The 23,388-nt window shown below is 42.6% G+C and overlaps 1 protein-coding gene across 1 annotated transcript; it reads left to right on the forward strand.

Moving 5' to 3' along the window:
- Window positions 1–760: 760 nt before the first annotated feature.
- Window positions 761–23,283, forward strand: LOC135897437 (tRNA (uracil-5-)-methyltransferase homolog A-like). The gene is made up of 13 exons (XM_065426047.2): window positions 761–1,151; window positions 1,248–1,339; window positions 1,407–1,482; window positions 1,651–1,757; window positions 5,590–5,739; window positions 7,443–7,662; window positions 10,666–10,812; window positions 13,699–13,851; window positions 14,391–14,573; window positions 19,408–19,483; window positions 20,586–20,705; window positions 21,258–21,354; window positions 23,126–23,283. Exons 1-13 carry the CDS (start codon window positions 858–860, stop codon window positions 23,253–23,255), a joined length of 1,845 nt encoding a protein of 614 aa, XP_065282119.2. The 5' UTR covers window positions 761–857; the 3' UTR covers window positions 23,256–23,283.
- The last annotated feature ends 105 nt before the right edge of the window (window positions 23,284–23,388 follow it).

Below are 23,388 nucleotides of genomic sequence, written 5' to 3' on the forward strand. Positions count from 1 at the left end.
CATACAACGCAGAAACACCTCGTAAAGGTTTCACCATAGAGAAAGGTTACACCTTGTTGCACAGACGCTCACAAGAAATTCAAGAAATGTCCAAAGCGCACTACCGCCGCCTTTTAAAAATCCAACGGGAGCCAAGCCAAATCAGTAATAAGTTGGCTATTTGGGTGAACGCAACGCACCCGTTAGAACCACCGGGTACGCCCAGCGCACTCGTTCGAACCACCGGGTACGCCCAACGCCGGCCGACACCTTGAAGACGCGCTTGGCAAATACCATTCCGTTTGTCACAATGATTCATTTTCTACTAAAACAGCACGTAAAAAGCTGTTTTGGCTTTATTATTACGCGAAAACATGTTTTGTTTAACTATGAGAACTTGTTATTTTGTGTACGACTACATGTTACGTAAAATGTATCAGCGGGCCGCTAAAGTTGGAGGACAGACGACAAGGTTCGCGCTCGCTTTGAAACAGTTCGTCGTCTGTTCTTGCTTTTCTTCGCTTGGTCATGCATCGTGAGTGAGTAAAGATGTAATATGCGTGAATGGAAACATTTTATGAAGATTTTACTTTGAGAACGCGTTATTTGCGTAGCCATATCTACGTTTTAGACGAAGCCTCTTACAACACCAGCCAACACGAGCCTCGCAGACACATATACCGTCATTCCCATGTCGGCACGGTGCCCCCTTAAGAAACTCCCATAGACAGTGGCGCCAGATTACCCTCTAGGTGTTATAGTGAGAAACTCTATGTGTTTTCGTGACGAGAAGCAGTAGGTGCGCACGCTTACTTTAAATATTAAGTTTCTTGATAAATTAAACGCAGTTTTTTTTTTCGTTTAACACGTAGCCACCCATGTCAACTTCAGATGACATTGTGGTTAATGCCGTCATTGAATCGGCGAAGTGCACGGGAGACGATGGCAAGGCGTGCAGTGAGGTTGTCGAGAAGTCGCCAAGTGCTTCTGAAACCAGCGCTGAAGTCAAGGGCGGTATCACCACATCGAGCGGAAACACAAACTCTGAAAATGCGACATCCGACGAAACAAACAAGGTCCACGATCCTTATTTCTATACCAAGAGAGATGAGTTCACCTCTGAGGTCCACAAGATCGAAATTGGCAATCTCCCTAAGATATTCGGCCACGGTGTAAGACTCGTCTTGTTACTTACGTTTAGCTTGACGCGTTGTTCTTCGCTGATCAACACTTCTTTTTATTGTTCCCCGTCTTTCTGTTTTTTTCAGCAAATGAAGAAACTTCTGTCCAAGACCTTACACTTAAATCCCCACAAAATCAAAGTCGTGAACAACGCGAGGTTTGCCTTTGTGTCTTTCAGGTAAATGCTGGCCGAGTTCTTGCTTGCTAGTGAAACTGGTTTAATTAAATTACACTTTCACCAACAGGTCCGAAGAAGACCGTGAAAGTGCTCTGCAAAAGATTCAGGGCTACAAATTCAAAGGATGCACGTTGACAGTAAAGGTATATTGCAACACTTACACAATGCTATCAGTAGTTTAGGGAATTATCTTGCATATATATATATATATATATATATATATATATATATATATATATATTGCAGTGGCAATAAAAGAAAATGTGTGGATATGAAAACCGTGCGCTTCTGAGTTTCGAAATGTTTTGCAGAAAGCAAATCCTATGGCTGATCCGCTCATTCAGAAAAGAAAACTCGGCGAAGCTGAAGAGGTCATTCCGCTAAAAAGACAGTGCGATGAATCCAGCATCTCAGAGAGGTTTGTCCATTACTGCGTTTTCTGAAATGGGTGGAGTATATACATATACAAGATGCCTTGTCTGGAAATTACATAATTCACTCATGTTGGGTTCATAATTTCTTGTGCTGTGTCTAATATGATCTTATATATACTTCAAAATTTACATTTATTTGGTTTAGCTTGGTTCATCACAATGAACTGATAAGCACAGGTCAGCTAGATTAGCAGAACTCGTTCTTGTTCACTTTTAAAATGTACGTTTAGCTGAGGGCTCACTTAGACCCAAGCTCACCTGAAAAGTCACCCCACTGAACTCGCTCAAAGCACGGGATTACTCACTCAGACTCGCAAAACTATATGCCCATTTAACCCCATTCATATATAGGGTGTCCTAGATAACGTTAGCCAAGCTTTTCAATGAAAGAAATTGTTTTAAAAACATGGTGCAAGATATAATATTAAGAACTATGGTGTGCAATTCTCACAGCTGTGACCACATCCCACCATAGGTCTTTTGTGTCTTGCATCGCATTTCCAAAAAAAAAAAAAGTTAATTGAACAACTTTGCTAACATTAGCTGGGACACATGGGGTGCAGACTCAGATTCACATGGGGTCATGTGGACTCAGCCTGGCATGAAATCTCGTGGACTCAAACACGATTCTAATCACTTGTGACTCAGGCTTGCTTGAATTCGCTCATTTACACAAGCTCTGATTCACCTGGACTCTCTCTAGGATCACAGCCACTTCAGCTCAACTCACTCCAATTCAGGCTGAACGAGAAGGGCAACCGAGGGGCCTGATTTTATTTGTCACAGCCAAGGAAAGCATAGGGGAAATTAACTGTGGTTCCTAATTCAAGTGGAGAAGTAATGTAGAAAAGTGCAATGAAAATGGACCAAAAGAGAACTTGTCGCCAGCGGGAGCTTAACCCACACCTTCTGCATTATGAGTGCAATGTGCTACCAGTTGATCCATGGCAGCTATCCTCCCATCCACTTTACTGATTATTTCTAAAAAAAATTAAATTATGGGGTTTTACGTGCCAAAACCACTTTCTGATTATGAGGCACGCCGTAGTGGAGGACTCCGGAAATTTCGACCACCTGGGGTTCTTTAACGTGCACCTAAATCTAAGTACACAGGTGTTTTCGCATTTTGCCCCCATCGAAATGCGGCCGCCGTGGCCGGGATTCGATCCCGCGACCTTGTGCTCAGCAGCCTAACACCATAGCCACTGAGCAACCACGGTGGGTACTGATTATTTCTATATGTCCCCACCTTGCCCTGGGAATGTTGGCCAATGCCACTTATGGCCATGGCGCCAGATATGGCACGTAGTACTTGAATTAAGGAGCAGGTAGCTAGCTAGTAAACCCTCGTATGCTGTTTATTGGCATCAAGGCCGCCCGAAGAGCCTTGACTTGCTCACTCAAGACTCATGAGTGGCTCGAGTTAGTTCACCGATCTATGCTAATGAGCTCTTTGTGTTTTCCACGAACCCTTGAAGGCACACTAAAGAGAAAAAGGATTTCTTTCGGATGAGTAAATTACCCTTCCACAATATCAAAAACACCGCTCCTACCACGATAAGATGCTAGGTAAGCAAAAAGGGCAATAACAAGGGACAGGTGGTGATGCGTCTTTGAAGTTCCCGTCGCTGTGTCAGCACGCTGGGATGTCATGGATTCTGACAGTGTCTTCTAAGGCCCAGTTAATTCTTTAGCGCTAAAGATTGACTACATTGTGTTCTAAAGGAGCCAAATATTGAACATGAAGAGTTTCGGGAACTTTTACTGAGCCAACGTGGCCTAAATATGAAAAAATAGTTTAAAATCCATGACGTCACAGTGATATACCGGTGTTTGATATTCGGCGCAAAATTCAAGAACTGAAACTTTGCCCCTCATTTTCTCTTCTGATAATCCACATATTGTTTCTAAATTAATGACAACGGAGTTTTCAAAGAATGCTTTATCTGTCTGAACCAACTTGCTGTTTTGCTTTAGTGTTATTTTAAGTAAGCAAGTGAGTTACCATGTCACTCGCAAACAATTTAAAAGGGAGACTAAAGGAAAAAAATTACACTTCTACAATATGAAAGAAAAAAAGCCACCCTCGCTGTGAGAGCAGGCGTAGTTAGCCGGAAAAGGCGGAGTAACAGAAGATGACTGTGATGCCACCTTGATGTTCCCATGCCAGCACACTATGACATCATTGTATTTGATCGCACCTGCCGTGGCCTAGCTAATTGTTTGCCGGTAAAGGTGTGGACTAAATAGTCTTTTAAAGGAGCCAGAGACCAAACTTGGCAAGTTTCGACAACTTTTGCTGAGCCATGACAGCCCATTTATGAGAAAATGCTTTAAAGTCTGTGATGTCGCGCTAATGTGTTGGTGCTGCTGCTACTTGATTGCGAACTTCAATAAAATGAAGTTTGTCCTTTATTTTCTGATTGAGTAAACATAACAAATACACAGTATTGGAAGAATATTTTATCAGTCTTGAGTTATCGTTTTTCTCTCGTGTCCCTTTAATTGTCTTGGTCATTGAGGCCACATTTCAAAATCGTTGCAGCACTTAAAAGGGCAATATGTCAAAGTTTTAGTGCCTACTGAAAAGGAGTGGATGGTTAGGCATGACGTACACTTGTTTTACGGTATACATATATATCCGGGCATAAATTTGCTTTAGTGTAATAGAATGGTCTGTCCAAAAAAACATGCTCAGCAGATTTTGCCCATGCCTGGGGTCTCCTATCATCGCCACAAATGGGCAAAACACAAAAGAATGCATTTCCTGAGTTCACTTTGGCCTGACAAACACGTTCGCAATCAGTCCTAGGTGTGATGCCAGGTAGTGTATCACAGGCATGGCATCATGCACCAGGCTGATTGAATCTGGGGCCTTTAAGACATTTTAGGCATGCAGCTTCCGTACTTATCAACATTCTTGTCACTTTATGGCCAGAACGAGTTTAAACCATGGTGGAAAGTTTATTATCGTGTAAGTTTGTCTTCTTCAGCTTTGCTGTGTCCTAGGCTTTCTTCGCGCACTGTCCTTTGTTTGTTGGCAGTCCACTTAATTGCCAGCCTGCCCTTAAATACCATGTAGTAAGAAGATGCCACATCCATTGTCAAGACTAGCCATGTCCTCAGCTTTGAATGAAACATGTATTATGTGAAAAAAATAAGTTTTCAGATTTTGTCCGCTTATAAACCACATGGCCATGGAGCCATTTTCCTGTTTTAACGATGCAAAGTAGAAATGAGAAGTGCAACTTTTACGAGCAAGTGTTTATGCTACCTGTGTCCTTGCCATAGTTATGCGGGACTTAGAGATAGAATATCTAAATAACAGGTAGGGCTGGCAACCAATCAAAATGTTTAACCCAAGTAATCAGCCTTTTAATCAAATGATTATTATGTTCATGAGATTTATGTATTAACATACTTAAGTAAGATGAAACATTAAAGCTGGTGATTTTTTTTACATAAACATTCAAGGAAAAACAAGTCGTCCAATTTGAGTTGACATTTGCCTTCAATATCTCATCACCGATGCCTTCCTTGCGTGAACATGCATCAGGCATAATATAAACACCCTCAGGTGCGACCATTAGTCCAGCACATGTCCGCTGCCTTCAGAAGTACAGGACATGTGGGTAGCCTTTGCCCTAAGACTACGCAGGAGCCATCTCACTGTCGGAACATTTTAGCTCAGCCTGTCGTCGGCAGTGTTAGCGATGACGCTTGCCTGGTTTTCTTCGTGTGACTCAAGCCATTTACCACGAATAATTGGTAGGTTAATCAATCTATTACCCAGGCCCCGATAACATGTTTTTGCAGAATCAGAGAATCTGTGGCTTCCTGGTCAGACCTCCCATATCAACAGCAACTGGAACAGAAGGAAGAACAGATGAGAAAAGTCATGGTGAAATATGCCCGGAAACTCGAGCAAGTTAACCCCCGTCTCAAGTCATGGATCAACAAGCAAAGGTTAGAAGGAGTAAGTCTTAGGATCAGACGAAATGATTATGGCATAAAATTTTCAAGAGTTCGTGAGTGCATTGAACTGAAATGGCCCCCAAGTTTGGTGATATTAGTACTTTGGCTCGGCACACCATGCATTGGAAGAGGCAGCATAGAAATATGGTGTAGGTCAGGTGTCACGAGTAACTTGCTGGTGATGAGAAGTTTTTTTTTAGAAGCTGTTTTATTACAGCGTCCAACGAGCTTCCATCTACGGTTGCGAGGCAAACCATGGCAAGAATGTTTGTGCAGTATGGGCCTAACTGGTGAAACGCTGTAGTATTCAACTACTGTTATTTACTTACATGTTTCACCTGTTTTTATTGGACAATAAGCGAGTAGTATTAGTCATGGGACAGCCGTCTACTCAACATAGGCCTTTGTATGTTATCAAAGTTGCAATGAGCACTTGAACATTTAGGTGTTTGTTCCAAGTTTGATTTATGCTGTACATTGGATGGACACTGTGGCACGCTAAAAAGAGATGTTGAGTGGTCTCTGCACAATTTTTCCACTGCATACACACGTGTCACATTTCTACCAGAGGCCGTATTATGTAAGGGTTGTTTTTCTTTGGATCTAGCAATTTCTCGTTACCAGTCACTTTGAATAGCCAACACTGGTAATGACAAAGGCAAGGCATCATGCCAGCAAATGACATCAGGCAAAAAGAAAAGAAAATCAGAAGAGTCGCTGTAAAATGCTGCGGCCCCAGAATTGGGCAGGTGCCACCTTGGCTAGAAACAACTTTTCCGAGGCATGTTGATAACGATGCATTAAAATGCCAGTAAAATGGTGAATGTATTGAGGTGACTGTCTTGTTCTTTACAAATGTCCCTTACTGAGATACTTTGGTGATACGCTCACACTGCTTCTGTTTCAGTTGCTCTTAATAGCAGCGTTTCTTCTTACGTGTATACTAATGCCTGCAACAGTGAAAAGCCAGTGTGTTAGGGTCGTTTTTTAGCAACTATCAGCCTACTGCAAGTATGTTGGCCATTAAATCCAACTTAGACATTCCTATTCTCACCAACTGCAGAGAAATATCATATTTATGTCTGTTCCACAAAATCTGTTTCCCGCAATCACATGCTGTAGTCATGCTGGATAGCAAAAGCTCCTTACATTTCTGCACGAACGCACCGTCGTCACAAGGTCTGCATTCTTTCCTCCAGTGTTGTGACATGTAGCCACTCGTTTCTCACACAATACTAGCCTGACTAGAGTCATCTGCCAGGCCAAATAGTTCCCACTACTGATGTCGATCTATTCTGTAAATAAGCAAAATTCTGCAGTGTTCTAGTAGCTTAAACATACTAGAGTTTTTGCACAAGGATAACGAATGGATGGACTGTACTCGCTTCAGTCTATCCATTCGTTTTGCTTGTGCCGAAACTCCAGTGTTCGGCAAAGCACTTAATAGTATGTTTCAGCACATCTTTCCACTCACCTGCCACTATTTCCTTGTGTAAGTTTTGTTTTAGCTGCCTGCAGCATGCTTACATATTTTTTCTGTTCCTGTTGTGTTCCATGAAATATGTGTCATTTATTCTTGAGTATATGTCTTTCATAGTTTTGTATGTTTGTATTCGTGAACCCCTCCCCTCTGTAATCCCTAATATATAGTAAGATAAAAGAATAAATACTCAGTGAACATGCTTTGTATGCAGGGAAGTGCATAAATTGGGCGTTTGCCCTCTTGAGCCCATCAGAGCGTCTCCAGTTGTAGACGGCTACCGCAACAAGAATGAGTTCACGGTCGGTAGACACCTAGAGACAGGGGAGGTTGTTGTCGGCTTCCGCATCAGCAGCTACAGACAGGGGTCGATGAGCGTTGCTTCGGCGGCTGACCTCCCCAACATTCCTGAGCCTGCAAAGAAGGTCGCTCAGGTATGCTGTTCTTTGTGAAATGTAGTGTCTCAGACAGCGTCAGTTCTATTTTAATTGCTTTATTAGTTTGCTAGTGCTTATTCTCATCATTGATTGCATTTGTTTGAGCTTTGCTGCTTTCTATCACATCAGCATGTATCAAGAAGAATGTAGTCATTCTTCACGTGAAAGCACAGCCAATGACAACAGGGAAAAAGTAAAGAAAATCAAAAGAGTCATTGCAAAATGCTGCGGCCCCAGAACTGTACAAGTAGCACCTTGGATGGAAACAACTTTTCCAAGGCATGTTGACGCACTTAACAATGCTTGAATGCAGGTGGTTAGCCGTTAGTTGACTCAGTGTCTGGTCTCATGCATAAAATTTCTTGCATGATATGCTGGCCTCTGCTCAACGTATGACAGGATTTGTTTGAGCCTTACTGTTTTTTCTTGTGTCAGCTTGTAGCAAGCAGAATGTAGATGTTGTGTTTCACATGGAGACACAAATAGTAGTCAAAACAGTAAAAGCTCGTTAATTCGGATATCATGGGACCGAGAAAAATGTCTGAATCATCCGAATGCCGAATTAACGAATGAACAGGAAAAACAACATTAAAATCAAATTGGAGAAGCATACCTTTATTTACTGAAGTATTTTGCAATAGTCGTCTGCTTTTTCGCTCGGATTCCGGCTGACATCACAATTTTCTTAACTCTTCCAAGTAGTCAACAGCCTGCAAACTGTTGGAAGTGCTCAGGCAAACGTCCTCCAATATCAGAACCGCCTCTGTGACTTTTCGTGAGGTGCGATGAGGTCGTGGCTACACCTCCTTGCATGCCTCTTCGTCTGAATCATGGTCTTCCCGGGCGCCCGTGACATCATTAATAATTTCTCCATCGGTCAGGAGACCAGTCACGGTGAGAAAATCATCAATCACTATGTAGTCCTGAAGGGTCACATCTGTGGAAAGGACAGCATCGAAGGTCAGGCAGTCATCATAGGTGGACTTGGCTGACTCCTTGTCGGCTACTGCCGTATGCTCGGGCCTCACAAAACCGCTGTGCCGAAAACAGTTGGCGATGACTTGCAGAGGTGCATTTTTCCACACGTGGGTGATGATGTGCGCTGTGCCGAGTAAGTCCACTTCATACAGCTTTCCAACTTCTGAGCATAAGATCATTCGCTGTAGCAGATGCTTTCGGTACTTCGACATCACGTAGTGAATGATACCCTGGTCCATCGGCTGAAGGGCACATGTTGTGTTGGGCGGCAAAAAAACTACCTTGACGCTCTTCAGTTCAACTGTGCACTGCAGTTGTCAACAACCATAATTATCTTGCGGTCCTTAGACATGAAGTGCCAGTCTAACTGCTGCAGCCAGCCTCGAAAGATGTCGGAGGTCATCCAAGCCTTCCTGTTTGCTCTGTACTCGACAGGAAGGCTTTAGATGTTTTTAAAACAGCGTGGCTTATGGGCCTTCCCGATGACAAGTGGCAAGCACTCCGTGCCAGTCATATTGGTGGCAAGAAGCGCAGTTATCCTTTGCTTGCACCAATGCACGGGTCCCCTTTGAAAGTCACCGTCTTGTCGGGCAGAGCTCTGAAAAATAGAGCAGTTTCGTCTGCATTGAACACGCCACTTGGTTCAGATGCAGCGATGTGCTCAAGCAGCTTCACATTTTTCCACTGGGTGGTCACACTTTCGTCAACGCTGGCCTTTTCGCCGCACACACTGCTGAAGATGAGTTGGTGTCTCTTCTGAAACCTCGCTGAACCACCCTTCTGAAGCTCTGAACGATTCAACGTTCATCATTGCAGTGTACTTCTGGCCTTGTGCCATAATGAGAGGTTTGCTCAAAGGCAGATGCCCGTTGCGACAGTCGGTAACCCACTGGAGCAAAGCTTCTTCAAGGTGAGGATGAGCTACGGTTCGCAACCGCTTTCTTGATGCATGAAACGTCTCGCTTTTGAAGGCTTGTAGAATCTGTTGTTCATTTTTCACATACGTTCCCAACATGCTCCGCTTCACGTTGTACTTGGTCATAACACGCTGTCGCGTACTTCTGCCGTACTTCTGTTCGTATTTCTGCCGCTTTGTTGGCGTTGCCATCACTGTTGCGCATGATAGTGGTGGCATGCAAAACATGGTCACAACAAAAAAAAAGAAAACCCCGCAAGAAGATATGATGCCGACTCAACAACACAAGGGAAAGTGGCGTCGAAGGCGCAGTGGAATGAAGAAAGAAGACACCGATGTTCGGTGATGCTGCAATTGCCCCCACTAATTGATGATGATGGTGAGGCCTCTCGGGTTTCGGTTTCACTCCAGTGGGGCCAGTGCTGCTTTACCACACTTTCATGTAGTGGCAGCCGTCAGCATTTGTCCGAATTAAGCGGTCCGGGCCGAATCCTGACAAATTAGCAAAGGTTTGGTCCCATAAACTAACATGCACTTTAGCCGGGCCCATAGAGCCGTCCGAATTATCCGAATTTCCAAATTAACAAGCTATTACTGTGCTTAGATGCTGAGGATTAGGTTGTAGTTGGCTCTGTGTCTGGCCTTATGTAAAAAGTTTCTTAATGATACATTTTTTTTGTGCAACATATTGAGACATCAACGCATTCAGCACTTGGAACCCTACCAAGTTCTACATCATTCTGTTGTGTCATTCTCGTATGATGCCTTTGCAAAAACAAAAGCAAATGCATTTGGATAAGCTTTCTACATACCTCGTGAGGGTTCTCTTTATATCAGCAGTTGCATATTGAATAAAAAGGTTTTCTGTACATTTATAATTATGTGCAGTGCAGAGGCAAAGCTGATTTATTTTAATTAGGTACATATCTTTTGCTTGCACACCTGTTGCCGACATTCAACTCTTGATCCTGGTTCTTTACTCAGTTTTTCTGTTCGTGCGCCCTGCAGCAAGTGTTTTTAATGTTTAAGTGAAGTGTCAGTCGAGAGCCAGCGCTCTTCTTCTCATGTTCATAGCTTCATGCAGTGTGTGCTTGATCTTCTCGCAGTGCTTTCAGGACTACGTGCGACAGTCTGGCAAGGAGCCCTTCAACCCAGAGACTCACGAAGGTTATTGGCGCCAACTGACCGTGCGCACCACCAGGCGAGGCCACATCATGGCTATTGCAGTCATTCATCCACAGGCACTCAGTGAGGTTCGTTTATCCGCTTGCGCTTCTCATATTATATACAGTCAACGTCAGATTTTTCAGACTCCATAAAGGCTGCGAAGATGTTTCAAAAAATGATTGCGTGCCTTTTACTGCCTCTTAGGACTCAAATCACCACAGGCACATCCGAAACAGCTCTGAAGGCCTGCCAGTACACTTATTAAGCGCATCGGTGCTGGAACTAAGACACATCGGTGCACGTCAGTTCACTTGATGGTTGAATCTGTTGTTAACTTGCATGGTTGTGAGTTCGTGGCTACACAGTTGACTCATGTTCTTCCACACTACTGTGCAACAAGTTTTGGTGCAAAAGCGTCAGGTAGCTCGTTGAGCTAAAAAGCTGGTGCTGTCTGTAGCAACGAAACTTCCCATCGGCTGCGATGCCATGTCATGAGCACGTTCACATTGGCTGTGACGCTGGCTTGGGCTGGCTCGGGCCTCGACGGAGCAGAGCGGGCGAAAAGGAACACTTGCCACAGTAGCGTGCCAGGTGTTGAATGAGAGGAGAGGGCATCGCTGGGATGCCAAATTACCCTTGCTCTTGGAAGCCTGTGTTATCTGCGCATTCCTTGTCCATGCAAGCTCTCACCTGCGTTCTAACAGCACCTCGGTAAGGCCAAATTAAAATGTGCCAAGTGTCTCAACATGCTTGCTTGCCCACAAGGAGTTCATAACTTAGCTCATAGCATAGCCATTCATAACCCCTTAGCGGCATTCAAGTGGACATGAATGCTCTCGCATTCACAACTCGTAAGAAGTGCTTAGATGTTCTCGGATCTTTTTATACATGTATTGCATCGGGCCTAAATTATCCGGAGGTAAATGTGACCCTAGGCAAAGCTGTGATTCAACTTGGCAGTATATTTTACTCACTGCTGCAAAGAGAAACCTCCAGACAAATGGTGTCGTAATGTACAGTGGCCAACTCGCTCTAATTCAAACTGATAGGTGCCACAGAGCTCTGCTCAAAATGTGTGAGTTGAAGAAAATGTGTACAAAAGTGAGAATGTGAGTTATTGTGCAAACATATGTACGCACAAAACAATTCCATGTGAATCACAAACGTGAGTGGCATACCACTACGAATTTTCATGATGGAGATTGAATATGGAGACCCTGTGCAATAGTACATGTCTCAAACGTCGAAGCCATGAGCATTGACGTTCGCAGTAAATATCAAGTGTGTGTGAATATTGGTGGTGCAGCACACAAATATCCCCATATTGGCTTGCTGCATCTTGTGGCCCAGGGGAGCCAAAAATCGTTGAATTCACTGGTGTGTTCAGTTAGTTAGTCTGATAACCAGAACGCTGAGTTATCTTTATTGTAAATATAGGAACTTTGCTGTAGCCAAATGTGTACTTGCTCTGTCTACACACGCAGTCAGGATTGAATAGGGCAACTATGCAATTCTATCCTGCTTGTCTGAATTGAACATTGCAGGCCTTGGCAGCAACTTTGCAATGCTCGATCTCAAAATTTCATTCCTGGTAGTACTACGGTGTACTTGTACTGATTTTACGGCCGTCAATTTAATTCTTTTTTCATAATTCTATGTGGCTGGCAGGTCCTGGCTAGCTAGACTTCTGTAGGCCAAGGCCTCCATTCTCTTGCTTTCTGAAGGTGCTGGACTTTAAAAAATATATATATATATATATATTTTATGTTTGATTTCACAACATCACTCTACATTCCTCATTCTGCCATGGAGTAATTGGGCTTGTCCTTCATGCAGAAATTGCTAGAATTAGCATCCCTGTGCTCTTTATAGGTTTTTTCTTTTCTTGAACACATTTACACTCCTTTACTGATACCGTGTGTAGGTGTCATTATCTCTCCAGTTAACATAGACAATATTGTTTGCTGAACTTCTTGCTTTGTTCTTGTACATTCACTAGTATACATATGTAGCCAGCTGCCTTGGCACCTGAGCATGGCCAACATGTACATTAATTTTCAGTATCCAAATCATATGATTGCATGCATAGACAAATATATTTCAATTTATACAGTTGACTTCCATTAATTCGACCCTGACGGGACTGCCGAAAATGATCAAATTCTCTGTAGGGTCAAATTAAACAAGATGCAAAAAAAAAGGACTGCACAACACGCTGCTAATTTATTCGTCAGCGTCACAGTTCGAACATGCCTGATGTCAAACGTGCACCTGCTTTCTATCCGTTCAAAGTAGAAAGCTAATGTAGAAATGACATTACAGCTCCAAAACAAAGTAGAAGTCTTACGCGAGCCTGATTTTATAGCAACAAGAATGGGCAAGATCTAACATGTATTGCGCAACAGTGGCCAGTTTCCTAGTCAGATTTGCCGCAATACCTGTGTGTTATGGGGTAAAGCATACAATTGCTGCAAAGGCAGTTTTGGTATTGTGTTCGATTGCACCGTGCAGGCCATTTTCGACCCAGTTTTCCTGGGAAATAAAGAAAGCATGTTAGAATCGGGTAAATAACATAATAATTCAATGGGAAATTTGATGTTTGTTCAACGCATTCGCTGTTCCCCATGCTCCGCCTAGACGAATACTGCCACTAAAGGGCTTGCTGTTGATGTCAGCAGAGGGGCCAGGTGCATGCATGCTTTTACGATGAAAATAATGGAAGTTTTGGCGTATAGAAATGCATGGGCGCCGGTTGGTACCTTCGACCTTGATCGAATTAACCTACAAATTGAACTAAGCGGACTCAATTTAATGGAAGCCTGCTGTATGGTATTACGGCCATGAACCTGCATTTTGGATAGCAGCTGGTAAGCTTAATTGCTGCAGCTACTGATACGCTGAATATTGCACGACTCATTATTGCTGTCTCTCATCTTTCTTTCCTTTTTCTGCTTCTTGCTTTGGCCTTTCAGGAGGACATCTTGCAGGAGAAAGAAAAGTTGCGCCAGTTTTTCACAGAGGGTCCTGGAAAACCAAGTGGGGTCACTTCGTTTCATTTCCAGAGGTTTGACAAAAAGCGCTCTGATGAGGATCAGCCAGAATATGAACACGTTTTCGGGACAGAGGTGAGGTATCCCTAGATCATTGTGTTGTGCAGTTGCATGTAACATTAGTGACCATTCTTACCATTGTTCTCATCCTTATCGCAAACAAGATTACAGTGATTGGGACCTCGTGAATCGTTACACCATGGGAACAAACAGCAGTTCAATGTTTGTGAGCAATAATTATGAGGGTACATCTGTATGCATGGCATTAGTTTTCGTGGCAATGCAAAAAGTAGCAAGTTTTTTTATATATAATTTATTTATTTATTCTGGCGTCTTGCAGTTGGTTACCAGATCAACAACGTTTCTTCCTTAGACTAGCCTGCATGTTTGTTACATCAGCTTGTGCATTTTTTTAAACTGTACTATGTTCACACCAAAGAAATGTGTTCATCTCATTCTTTCACTTTTGGGAACTACTTGGCTTGCAGTTTTGTTTTGAAGATTTCAAATTTTCACCGTACACTTCACTCATTCACGATCTTAAAGTTTAAGCTGGGCAAGCATCACTGAGACTGACTCCTTGCAACGCTTTGTGATCTGTTTTCTGGCCAAAGGACATTGAAGAAACTCTTCTTGGTCTGACGTTCCAAGTTAGCCCTGATGCATTCTTTCAAGTCAACACGCCGGCTGCAGAAGTGTTGTACAGGGCTGCGGAAGAAGTTGCAGGTCTTAGTGCAGAGACAACTCTTCTCGACATCTGCTGTGGCACGGGAACCATCGGTCTGTCTCTAGCTTCGGTGAGTAGGGCTTACACAAACTGTGAAGATAGCGCACCGGTATGCAGTTATGAACAAACTAATGCAGCCAACGTACAACGAAGCTAAGGAAAGCAAATGCTCTGAACTCGTTTTCGTGTGCCGACTCGATAGACTTGCTTTTGAAACTATCTCCCATCATCTAATCAAGAATCTCATTTTTTTTTGGCTTTAACTGTTGAGATTATAAAATTATTTGCCTTCGTTGCCTAGAACACTTATCTTGTCAATTAGCATCCAAGATCCACACCTTTACTTTTTTATTTATTTTTTATTCTTCTGCCCACCTTTTTCCAGGGCCTTCCCTTCCCATAGTTTCGTTCCCTTCAGGGTAGCACGTATGCAAATGCGGTACGCTTCCATTAATTCAATATTTTGGTCAATTCGATCCCGGCCAGACCCCATGCATTTCTAACACTACCGAGTGCCAAGAAAAGTTTGTTTTAACAGACATTTGTTATAACCGGGTCGCATGAAACAAAACAAAGGAGAGACAGACATGAGAATGTTTTAGTAATTAGACAAAAAATAATTGCTGTTGAACCCACTAATAACATTACCAGATTTAGCAAGACTCGGTTGTAACATGGAGCAGCAGTGGCGCCGTGAATACTTTACCTTTCTGTGGTAAAATGAACCGCTCACTACAATGTTCCCATGCCACATTATTGGTTATAGCAGTTGAACCTGGCTACTGGGTATCTGCACCGAAAGAAAGCAAGATGTGAAATCACGGGGGAAAAAAATTTGAGTTGCCAAATTCACCTGCATGCGTGACACATAGGCAGATTTGCCAGCTAGCATTATTTGTTATTGTGACTTCAACTGCATAAGTGAGTTAGAGCATTTTCATTTCCCTATGAATGCAGATGTCTGTGGCATGTCCTACAGTCGTCAACACGTTCCTGTCTTGATCTGGTTTGGAAATTGCATATACTTGCTACCACGCTGAATTTTACAGCCAGTAGAACCGCACCGTTCTTGCTGTTCTAGCGATGTCAGGCACTTTGAAAATGCAATTACGCAATTGTGGGGCATGGTTCGGCCTGTGAATGGAATGTAATCTGAACAGCTGCTCTGATTGGCAGCAACATGCAAATTGCCTGCTTCAATACTGCCACATCGAGAGGCCGAGTGGCAGTGGTACAACTGAAGTATGGCGGTCATTTCAGAAAGGTGCACGCGGTGTGACATTTTAAGACAGCCTGAAAGCTTTCAAATCTCCACATTTCTTCACCTTGAGGAGTCACCTGCAGGGCCATAAAAATTGTAGGAGGAATGCAGTGCTGCAGCCCATACGGTATTGCACAATTGTTGCCGTAGTTGCATTTCAATATGGGAGTTCCTCCTTTTAGTCACGAAATTTAATTCAAAAAATATAAAAACTAAAAGCTTTCTTACAGGTAGTTGCTGTTACATTTTCAGCTGCAATGTGTATCTTTGCATGTTGCATAAAGATTGCAGTTCTTCAAAAGACAGTAGTAAAGGTAAATTTTTCGTCATTCATAAAAATTTTCTATTAACTTGCCTCAACAGTGTGCCAACATGGGTTGGTACATACTTATGCTAAGAAACAACGCTTTTGAATGGGGCAGGAGGAGACGATGGATGGGAGTGCGACGTAAGCGCAATAGACATGAGCTTGAATGTACTTGACACATTGCGCATTTTGTGAAGGGACAACCGTGACGTGTGCGTATATATTGACCTGCCAGATGTGGTAGCAAGCGTTTGAGGGCTGTGATTTGTAACCACTAGATTGTCGTGGAAACGTTAATTGACCTTTTCGAGGAATTCATGAGGATTTGCTAAGCAGTGAAAGCAGGAAGACTTTTGCTTGACCTTAGCTTGGAATCTGAAAAAAAAAAAAAAGGAACAGTCTCTGTCGCATTTGTCTATCACTGAAGTGGCAACAGCAGTTTAATGTCTAGCAGCACTAGAACAAAACTACTACTACTGTGTTTTAATCTTTGAGCTTCTTTCCTTTTTCCTTAAAGCTCATTTTGTTATTGTGTCACAAAATATTTCTGTAGGATATTTTGATATGGTTGGTTGAATAGTGATAAGACTTAACAAAATGTGACATTTTTTTCTTTTTGGAAGTTTAACTTAATTGACAATCAATACCTGAAGAAATTCAAGATGTTTAGCCTCCTTGCTTTGATGTGGTTGCTAGACAGTACGTTTGTAAACCTAAATTGACATCGTTTTTTTGTGGCTCTGTGTTCTCTTTCTTTTAGTACATTTATAGGTAATTTTAACCTATATCTTGTGATGAAAGTGCTAATACTTTTGCTTTACTATCTGCTTTTTTTGTGGTATATTAGAGAAAGCGTTGGCATTTATCACTAGTCATATGGTCAGTTCTACAGTTTCTGGATAGTCCTTACTTTCAATAATTACATTATCTTCAATAATAAAGTTACCTGTGTGGTTTAAAGCTACAGTGATAAATTTTAAGGCTTATTTTTGGTTACTTGGTACATATCTTATCCGTATCCAGCATCTTGCTGTTCAATTGATCTGTAGATGGGCCTTATACCTTTGATTTCATAATGGGATGTGTCTAAGAGCCATCAGAAAAATGTAAGCAAGCAATTAGGAGCCTCGAAAGGCAACCCAAGCTGTGTTGCAGTGTGGTTCATAAAACGGCTATTCGAAACATTGTTGAGTGGCTTTTCAGAAGGTCTGCAGTTGTTGATTATCTTATCCTATAAGACTGCATGTTTCTCATGACCCAGGACCTCATTGATAATGGCTTCATGTGGTATTGGGGGTTTTTCACTTCCGTCGTGAGGAAGTGAAGTTTTATGACATGTATTCTTTATGTATTAGAGTTCGGCATTTAATCTCTTTCACATGTTCGAGTGCTACTAAATCTGTTGGGAAGTGTGCACCTGGTGTGGTGCTATGCATTTGTTCTTATTATAGCAAGCTGCACTATTTGTTGTTGATTTGCCTCCTGTTTGTAACAAAATAAAATGACTAAAAATGAAATGACCATTCATGTGGACAGTGGCAAGCAAGAGAACAGGCTGGAAATAGCATTTCGAAAAGTGTACTTCTCTTTTTCAGGGCAGGAACTGCTTTTCATGGCAGCATTTATGTAGATCACTTTATACAAGTGCCATTTTGCTGCCAACGCTGCTAACAGTTGATTCATGTGCTTGAAATGGTTTTAAGTAGGTGTTACGGCCCGGATTCTGAAACGCTCCTTTCCTAACTAAGGATGCCTCACACGCTGTGAGGCGACCTGGCGTCAATTCTGGAACGTACCTTACTAAGGGGCACTAAGTTAGGGCCTCCTTGGTGCTTCCCCGTGCTTAGGGAGCCGGCATGCTACCTTCATGCGTCCTAACCGTGCTCTTCTACCTGAACGTATGCTTCTCCGCATGACTTTGCACGCGGTACGCTCGGCTAGGGTAGGTGCCGTGCGCAGCCAAGGCCGCGGTAGCCAGCCGCCGTGTACTGACGCCCAGTTTGGTTACGCGGACCGCGTTTTGTGCCATATCTTTTTTGCACTGTGATCTTGTGGAAAGCGAGTGGCGAGAATGACGGCCTTGCAATGTTTATCCGAAGACGATAGCTTCGAAAGCTATGCACGGTTTCTTCGATGAGCAAATGAACTTCTTTACGGGACGGTGTACAAGCCTCCACCATTGACTCCAGCCCGGTGCCTGACTGACAGGCAGAATCCACTGGAATACTACGACGAAGTTTTCTTGCTTTCAATCACATTGCTGTACCTTTGTAGAAATTCTGTGAACAAGTCTTTTTCTTCCTCCGTAAAATATGCTTTGCCCGGCATGGCAAATACACATACACACACACACACGAAAGAAAACGCACGCAAAGATAGAAAAAAAAGCGACGCCTGACCAAACGAACTCAGATGCTGCCATAGTTGCTAGACTGAGATTGCTTTCTTGCCACGCGCATCATTTTCGAACCATTTTTACGTTATTAACCAAAGAAATGTAATTTATGCCCCAGTATAAAAGTAGAAATGCAATTTTAACAGTCCCGGCACTTTGTCTCGGCAACTCATTACAAATATTTCGCATTTTTTGTGGGTAATCTCGAAACCAGAAGCCTCTAACGTTACACTTTCTTTGGCGAGGCGCTCCTTCCGCAGGGAAGGCGAAAGGAAGCTTTTAGAATTCGCGGTGGCCTTCCGAGGGCGCCTAACGTTTAGGTAGCATGGAGGGCTCCTTGCGGAAGGTAAGGAAACAGTCTAAGGTTAGGAGGATTTCAGAATCCGGCCCTATTCGTCTTTAATGACCATGTTACTTTGACGTCATTGTGAACAAAACTTAACTGCTCGTGTAACAGCCCAGGATGGTGGCGCCTATGAACCGAAAATCAAATTGTCTATATAGCTCACTATGTAGCTATGAGGTTAAGTGAGTATGAAAGGAGTAAACTGAAGGTAAAGGAACTGGAAATACCTAGAAGAAGGTACATATTCATCATGTTAGTGAAAGGTGTGATACAAGTTCTTCTAAGAAGTATGGGTTGACTAAAATGAATAAATATGGAAAAGAACAGTTACGTGTAAGCAGGCTTTGCCATTCCAGTGGACTGAGTTCTCCCAGAAAACAGTAAGCAAGCAGAGATAGCCCTATCAATGCTTACATATAGGACAGCCAGCGAAAGAGACCATCCTATTCTCTCTTGCATCACTTGTCCATTAATGCCTTTGGTTTGTTTGCTCTCACCACGCAAATTTAATTAATTGAACTGTGGAGTCATACAGTCACTTGCACTTGGTCAAAAGTTTCTTTCTTTCTCTTTATCTATTTTGCTGTCTTGACAGAAAGTGAAAAAAGTTTATGGTGTTGAGGTGTGCAGAAGAGCTGTGCAAAATGCCAAGCGAAATGCTGAACTCAACGGTAAGTAACATTTGCTGTTTTGTTACGTGGATCAGTAATACGGAAGCAAAAGCAGTCTACAGACTGGTCTTTGTGATGTGCACTTATTATAACAAGTATAATGACAGTCTTTTTGAATATTCATACATGATCACTTACATTTGTCGCCTTGCTCAGTTAACGAAGCCGCTGTGATGGCACAGTGACTGTAACATTGTGCTGCTTAGCATAAGATCACAAGTTTGATTCTCGACTGCAGTGGTGACATTTCAATGGGAGTGCCACACATTAACACTCCTGTACTTAGGTTTGGGCGCACACCTTAGATTTAGGAGCCCCGGGCGGTCAGAATTAATCTGGAGTCCTCTGCTACGGCATCTGTCATTGCTGCAGTGTTCTTCTTTATTTTCCTTAAAGGACCCTGACTAGAGGGGTATTACATACATTAAATTAAACCCTTTCAATAGATCGATCGATAAATTAATCAATCAATCAATCAATCAATCAATCAATTATTCAGATGACAGTAGGTTACATTGACTACTACTCATACAGAGTGGTGAAGAGGTCATTCTGCAGCTGACAAGAGCAATACAGACATTGCACACACCTTTTATTGGGTATACTTTATGCTGTCTGGTAAAAAAAAGAAAAGCCGATTCCCTAATAATGTCTTTTCTTTTTTTGTTATGCCGCAATTTATTGAAATGTTCCTTACTGTATATGCTTTCAGTACTCTCTTGTAATTTTGCATAGATGTTCTTTTTTGTCATCCTGTACAAAAATGTCTAATGAATTGCACTTATTACCCATTGTAAATTACCTCACAAGCGTCACAAGCACATACTTGTCTGCACTAAAGTATTGGACAAGTGATAACATCTGCCATTAATTTATTAGGCCATTGTTCACTCCTCTAGCTGCCTATAGTGGATTCAACCAAAAACTGCGGGATCTTTAATTACCTGAATCAGATCTTTCACCAACAGCCACACTTCGTCTGCTTACCACATACAGTGTGTGCGTAACCTTCATGCGCATTGTGTGCATCGTGCAACCGGCCTTGTTCATTTCTCCAAGTAAGGTGCGCGTGTTTCCCTGCTCCCGTATGGCACACTCGCAGGCATCAAGAACGCTAGTTTTGTGCAAGGGAAAGCCGAAGACGTCATACAGGATGTCATCCGCTCGGTCGGGGGCAGCGAGGAAATTGTGGCCATTGTAGATCCACCGAGGCAGGGCTTGCGTAAGTGCTTCCTAAGTTATTTCCGTTTCTTTCTTGTCAAAATAGTAACTAACAATGGGAAGTCGAGAGTCCACCTGCTAAGAGATGCAGCGCCCAGTACTATATCATGGATCTGATCAGGAGCCACAGTACAAAAGGTTTTTGACTTGAAAGCGGGCAGCATGGTGGTTGTTTCTAGCGTGAGGTGACCAATTTGGCTCGCATGCTTGCCTTTCAATACTAATGCTAATACTAATGCAATAAAATACTAAGAAAATTTATTGTCCCAAGACCCACATATTTCCATTTGAGCTGTACGTAATTGTGCAAGCATTGAATGCGCTGAAGAATATCAAAGCTAGGGGCCGTCAACTCTGGGTCTGACACCCAGCAAGCTGTGCCTACTGGCCATCAGCGGCTGTCAGCAAAGCCTCTGCTCACGTAGACATGCTTTTATTTGCATTGTTTGTGTAAAATGACAGAGCGTTGTGCAAGGACATTTTTATTTCTTTTACTAGACGATTTCTGTGCAAGTCTGCATGTTTAATCGAGGTGAAAATGCTGGCTTTACAGACAATAAAGTCTTGCGCACGCTTCGATGGACTGCCTCAATCAAGAAGCTGGTGTACGTTTCTTGCAACCCGGAAGGAGCACTGCAGAACTTTCTAGAGTAAGAAATTACACTTCCTTTTTCGTTTAGATAAGCATTTGTTCATGGTTATAAAACCAGGGCAAAGTTATGTATGCAGAAGAGAGGAAAGGTATGCATCATTCCTTTGGACTTACCATTCTGCCTTCTTTACTGGCGGTTTTTAAATCACGAAGCATCACTAACTTGCTCGGTATTCCACTCCTAACAAGCTTCAATCAATTCTGCCAACTGCTCATTAAATTCACGCTCTTTGTGATAATGGAACAATTTCACTATGCCGGTGGTGCATACCTTTGGATTTGGCAGGTTTTTTGACAACTTTAGTTTGCGCAAATTTTCTGTTACGGTATGCTTTGCTACTGTGCTTTACTTTTGAGGCAATTTTGAGGCCACGTTGCAAGTTTTGCCAGCAGATTTTTGCGTTGGTGTTGCACTGCTTCATCATGAAATGTTTCTAAGCATTCATTTTTTGGTGCTTTGAGAATGTAGAACGAAAGACTAAGATGCCATTCTTTGATCTCTTGCTTGAAAAAAGTGATACTGCAGTTACTGACAGTCCGCACGACAGCACTGTCATGGTGAAATTTGCAGCAACATTTGCTGTGAAATTGCTTTAAGATTGCACTATAAAATCTTATAACTCGCATTTGTTGTAAATTTTCAGTCACTAGCAATACATTGGAACAGCATTTTTGCTTGTGTATACTTTTTATAGATATTGTTGTGTTTAAACATACCTACACTTGCATGCATCTATGTTCTAACATGTGTGTGTGTGTAAACAATTTACCAGATTAAATTATGTGACACCTTTTTTTTTTTATTTCACTCTCCATCACTGGCTTGCATGCCATCCCCACGCTGCCATTATCACCAGGATGGGTGTTAGCATGAATCTAAGGAAAAAAAATTCTAGCAATGTGTGCGCTTGGCATTCACTGTGGCCTGTATAGTAGAGGTCCTATTTCTTCTTTAGTGCTAGATTCCACTTTTGCTCTTCACCTTTGGTGCTTTAGGCCTTGCATTACCTTATACATAGCTGCCAACTTTCCAGAATTTTTCATAAACATTAAGCATTTGGGATCGCTTTACGGTTTACGAATGTTGCATCAAGTTTTACGAAAAACACTGTTTACGAAAAAAGTTTTGCTTGTTGTCTCCGAACCTCCCGTTGGAAGTTTTCCGATGGTGAAAGGGTACATGAGGGGCACTCGCTTCGACACAGACGAGTTCCTAAAGCAGGCACAATCTGCCACAGCAAAGTCACGTAAAGACTGTGATGTTATATAAAAAACAGTGCATTCTTTGTCAGTTTTGGCTGTTCCAACCTTGCTGCTGCTGCTTATGTGTTGCGTCTAAAGCTAAGCAATGGTTAATGAAGTGTGTATGTATCCCATAAAAGGCAAGGTTTAAATGAGTGCGTGTTATCAGACGTTTGCCTTATTACAGACATATAAACTTTGTAGCACTGTGTGAAAGTACTTTGATGTGCAGACACCAGTTTCAATCGATGGCTATGTTCATTTTCGACATGCTTGCCCGTTAATTAGGAATGTTGCTGGTCATAATACACTGTGGCAGCACCAAACTGCATGAGTGTGCTTTGCTGCTTATGGAATGGCCTCGGAATTCCACAGCGTAAGTCCACATCCATACCAGATGCGTAATAAAGCAGCCCTGCTAGGATTCTTGTTTAGTGGCGCGTTGTAGTAATGTCTTGACGACAAAATTCTTCAAGCCGGCGAGTAACGGCGCGCAGTTGTGTACAGTCAGTTTTTTCTCATTTCAGTTTAGCGAGGGCTGCGTCAAACAACTACAGAGGAGACCCGTTTGTGCTGACCAAGGCTGTCCCAGTGGACATGTTCCCGCACACACCACACACCGAGCTTGTGCTCCTGATGGAGCGTCTCAGTGTATGATTAAAGTTCTTGGACTCGAGAGTCCACAGAGCTTATCTCTCCCGTGAATCGTGTACTACTTCCAGTAGGTTAAAATGTTGATATAACAAATTAAACAAAATTTAGCTCCTTATAGTTCATCTTGGGGATGGTT

The sequence above is a fragment of the Dermacentor albipictus genome, chromosome 2 (genome assembly GCF_038994185.2).
Source record: "Dermacentor albipictus isolate Rhodes 1998 colony chromosome 2, USDA_Dalb.pri_finalv2, whole genome shotgun sequence".
Taxonomy (NCBI): Eukaryota; Metazoa; Arthropoda; class Arachnida; order Ixodida; family Ixodidae; genus Dermacentor; species Dermacentor albipictus.